Source organism: Echinops telfairi, unplaced genomic scaffold, assembly GCF_000313985.2.
Source record: "Echinops telfairi isolate 266 unplaced genomic scaffold, ASM31398v2 ScPeMD7_7469;HRSCAF=8507_1, whole genome shotgun sequence".
In the NCBI taxonomy this organism is placed as follows: domain Eukaryota; kingdom Metazoa; phylum Chordata; class Mammalia; order Afrosoricida; family Tenrecidae; genus Echinops; species Echinops telfairi.
The window spans coordinates 48,304,438-48,309,167 of record NW_022111373.1 but is presented as its reverse complement, the minus strand read 5'-3'; the positions used below and the strand labels follow the sequence as shown (position 1 = coordinate 48,309,167).

Here is a 4,730-nt window from a genome sequence, read left to right as displayed (position 1 = left end):
CTGCTATATATATTAACAGGAGACTTATTCGCAAATCTTAAAAATTACTTTAAGCTTTTCAATACCTACTAGTGATTCTAAGGAGCCATGATAGCACAGATGGTCTGTGAACCATAAGGAAGGCGATGCAAGCCCACTGGGCTGGCAAGGGAACTATTAAGTTGTTTGCTTGAAGCAAAATCGTCCTAGAAACCCAATGGAACAAATGTACTTTGTCCTGTACAGTGGTTCCGAGTCAGCACTGACTAACTAACTCAAAGGCAGTAGATTTCGTTTTGATTTTACCATTGATTATAAAAGTAGGAGCCCTGGGGGCACAGTGGGATAAGTGTCGAACTGGTAACTACAAGGTCAGTAGTTTTGACCCCCCAACTTCCTGCAAAAGAAAGATAAGGCTTTGTGCTCCTGTATAAAATTATAGCCTCAGAAACCCAAAGGGGCAGTTACTCTGTCCCACAAAGTCAGTATAATTCAGAGTCTCTGAGTCCACTCAAAGGCAGTGAATGACTGATTATAAGCAACCTAAGTGAATGAAATTTACAAAGAGTATTGTTTTACCAAATACCAAAGATCAGATTAATTTAGTAAAAGTATAACTACTTCAGTTGTGTATTTCTAAATCTGAATAGCTTTGTTCAGCTAGACAGAATTGTGAAATAAGCAAAATAAAATTGTCATGCACATATTTACAATACCTTATGTACCAGTCATCTATACTAGGGTTTCTTGAAATTTTTCCACTTTTGACCCCTTTTCATACAAGAAATTTGCAACACAGGCAAGTACTGCCAGAAATGCCTTGGATTCACTTTGCATTTGATTTTGAATTAATTTTTGGTTGTTGTGCATCCAGAAACCTTTTAGTGCTTGCCAAATTTTTCACAACCCCCATTCAGTTATGTGACCCCATGTAGAGTAATGGACCCACAGTTTTAAGAAGTTTGGATCTATATTAAAAACATAATATTGTTTACAGCTACCTCCCAACTAGTAGAGTCTACTGCCTTTAATTCAACAAAGACCTCTAAATGGTGAAACTTGTTTTGTGCTTGACTGCTTAAAGGTTGATCACACCCACACAGTGGTACATAGCGGGGAGGAAAAGGCCCAGCAATCTGTTTCCATTAAGATTAAAACTCTATGGGGCAGTTCAGAATGGCCACAAAGGCAAACTTCAAAAAAGTAAATTTTGAAAATTTTATTTCTGAAAAACATGTATTTAAATCTGATTTTAATATACTACCTGTTCGTTCTGTTCCTGAAGAATTATCTTTTAAAGCTTTAATGCAGCCGTTATGTACCAATTCTCCTAGGCGTCTTAGGTCTGTTTCTGACTTATCAACTAATTCAGCATCTCGAGCAATTGCATCTAATCTGTAATAAAATAATTCAATTTCCAAGTAAGTATCAAAAATGCTGTGCCATTTAAAAGAATTAAGCTCCCTTTAATCCCAAGCTCCAAACGACACTCTACTGTTATGTCCTCCAAGTTATAATTTACATAACCAGTGTGAAATACATAAAAAATAATAAGAGTATAAAACAAATTTATGTATTCAAGAACTTTATTGTCAATTCGTTATCAAACGTGCTCCAAATCTGAATATAATGTCCCACCGCTGTTAAACTTTTTCATAACTAATCAGCCAATCGTTAATACCAAAAACTGGTTAGACACCATAATTTTAAAAGGAAAATATTAAGGGTACGTTCTGTAAGTTTTAATTACTATGAAATGATTAATACCGGTTATAGTCATTTCCTCATCTAAAATTCTTTAACAAGTATTTCCTGGTTTTTTTAAAAATGTAATTCATCTTATATGACATGACCAAATAGAGCAGAAGCATCTAACATTCTGTAATTCTGAGAAAATGACAAATTAATGAATTTACCTTTCCAGAGGGCCACCAAATTTCTTGTAACTCTTGATAAACCTAACAGGAAACAATTGTGTGTTTTAAATGTGGGCTTCACTATCCACTAAAATATATGCATATTTATAATGTAACTTGAGGTAAAATACTTATTAGTGTAAAATTAATTCAAGCAACTGCTAATTATAAAAATGAATGCTAAAGACAAAAAAAAATTGACACGGAATGTCACAAAATGCAACACTATTTTAACACCCAGTATATGTTAAGTTTAGAAACCAATAAATAAAACAATAGAAGCTAAATTTCATTTCAGAAATTACTTTATTATTTCCACAAGACCAAAAAAAAAAAAGTAAAAAGAAAAAGTTCAAAGCTACCACAGGAAGTGTCTCCAAAATCATTATCAATCATGTTATACCTCCTCACATTCCAAGTGTTGATCAAAGTCTACTGAACAGCTTTAATTCAGATGTATGCAAACAAGGAAAAAAGCTGCCTAAGTGGGTGATGAATAAGGAAATGTAAAGTTGAAGTGCCTCTTCAACTAATGACAAAGTCCAGCAACCCAAGTCATCCTAAAAGTACCCTTAACAAAAGCTAATGATGTGTTCAGTTTTCTAATAGAAAGAATGAGGGAGAACTTTATTAGTCAGGTCTATAATTTAAAAGAAAAGAGTTACAATGGCTTCAAAGAAATAACAAATGCACAAAATACAAAAATGAACAAATTTTTCACAAATTTCACATAAACAAAAGCGAGGCTGTTATTCCATTTCCCTTAAAGAACTATGTATAAACAAACACATTTTAAAAGGATACTACAATCTATCCTGCATAGCTTATCTTACCTCTATTCCTATTTGAGATATTCAAAAGTGCTTTAAGCATATTTACTTTTAAAAAGGCAATCAATTCAGGGTTAAGAAACTAGAAAATTATGAACCCAAATTATTCCCTCATAGTTAGGTATGAGATTCATAAAGGATTGACAATTAGTACACAGAATCTCAAATATCAAAATATACCTTCATTATTCAAAAGGACAATTATCCCAACCACAAAATAAAAGTAAAAAAAAATTTTGCTGTTTAAATAGCTTAACAATACACAAAAATTAGATGCCAAACTTGTTTTTTCAGTTATAATGAATAACCAAAAGTAAAATCACCCAACTCCTACTCAAATCATGTATTTATCTCCTCAAACTTTACATTGATTTTTGAAAGCAATGGGGATTTTATATTTAAGTTTCACTTTCTAAAGAAAGCAAGTCAAAGCAAAATTTTTTATGTCAATCTTACCGCCTAATTTCAGCATCACTAAATCCTTTAATGTTCTCTCGAGGGATGGTCCGTGGTCTTCCACGTTTCTTTGGTCTTTTCCTTTCTGAGATTGAATCACTATCAGATCCAGAGTATCTCCTACTTCTATTGCGCCTCCCTTCACTTCCATTGAAACTAATCTGTAATTAGAAAAATGACTTATTAATAAGAGTGATTTACAATCACAAGTGAAAGCACTCTTAAAGTCAAGACAAATATAAAGTATTAAGGCTCAAATGTTTTTCTAAAACCATCAAGTGGACCAAGTCTCACTAATCAATAACAGTTAATATTTGGTAATGGTACAGAAACAGATACGTATTCATAAACATCTATTGGGGTACATAAGCTAGTAGGAGAATGTGATTTCACGATACATCTCAAGTTTCTGTTCATGTCAGTTCAAGTCTCACACCTATCACTATGAAAGCCAAGTGAAACCAAGGATGGCATTTAGATCTTATTATTTCCAATCACCTTCTATTCAATATGATGCTGTGTTTCCCACACTATTACGTCAAGAACAGTTACTGCTTCTACTTCTGTCTGGAATATATGGAAACGGATTCCACTGTAACAACATAAAGGCTCGGTGGAGCTACAGTCATAACTTTTCTGAAATGCATACGAACTGGAGGCATAGGGCAGAGCCTTAGTGGCGTAGTGGTTACTCATTGAGCTGCTAGCCGGGGTAGTTCTACACTGTACTAGAGAGTCTGTATGAGTCAGAATCAACTCAATGGCAGTGAATTTGGCTTTTTGGCTTATAAACATAGGGGAAGGAAACCAAATAATCTAAAACACAGTCCAACAACAACCACACACAAAAGAATCATTTTTCTTGGCATCTTGGATTCAAGGGCTGTTAATAGGATTATTTGGTACTCTGATTTCTGGTGGTATACTGGTTATGCATTGGGCTAACTTCAAGGTCAGCAGTTCAAAACCACCAGCTTCTCTACAGGATAAAGATGGGCCTTTCTACTCCTGTAAAGAGTCTCAAGACCCACAGGGGCAGTTCCATTCATGCAGGGTCATTATGAATCAGCATCAACTCAATGTCAGTGACTTGATTAGAAAAATTGCACTGGGTTGACCCCATCAGCTCTAATTAATTACACTAATTTATCATTCCATTTTCAATGTGAAGAATTCAGACCCATAAGTTACAGGATAAAACAAAAAAGAAATGTTTGGGGGAAAAAATGTTTGGAGAGAGGGATTAAGAAACTTCCAAGAGAAGCTGTATAATGGGCACATGGTGGATAGCTAGTTATGTATTTAGTTGCCAATTTTAAGGTCAGTGGATTTGATCCCAGTCACTTTACAGCCATTACAAGATTTAAAGATTTAGATACCCAAAGTGGCAGTTTTCGCTGTCCTACAGGGTCAATATGAGTTAGAATTGTTTCAATGGCTGTGAATTTTTCTTTTTGGTCTGGGAGGCTGTGCAATATACAGAGACCACCAGTTGGACACTTCAAAGCAAGAACACAGATTGAGAAGAGTAGAAACAAACATAAAAAAA

General features: G+C 34.4%; 1 protein-coding gene across 1 annotated transcript in view; it reads right to left on the bottom strand.

Annotated features, from left to right (window-relative positions):
* The window catches only part of CHD1 (chromodomain helicase DNA binding protein 1), an 83,999-nt gene that overhangs the window by 15,244 nt on the left and 64,025 nt on the right, over positions 1 to 4,730 (bottom strand). The window contains exons 23-26 of the mRNA XM_030888925.2: positions 3,182 to 3,342; positions 1,896 to 1,937; positions 1,244 to 1,374; positions 696 to 750 (exon numbers count right to left, since the gene is read on the bottom strand). Of these exons, the coding sequence (XP_030744785.1) occupies positions 696 to 750; positions 1,244 to 1,374; positions 1,896 to 1,937; positions 3,182 to 3,342 (389 nt within the window). The remainder of the gene's footprint in view (positions 1 to 695; positions 751 to 1,243; positions 1,375 to 1,895; positions 1,938 to 3,181; positions 3,343 to 4,730) is intronic.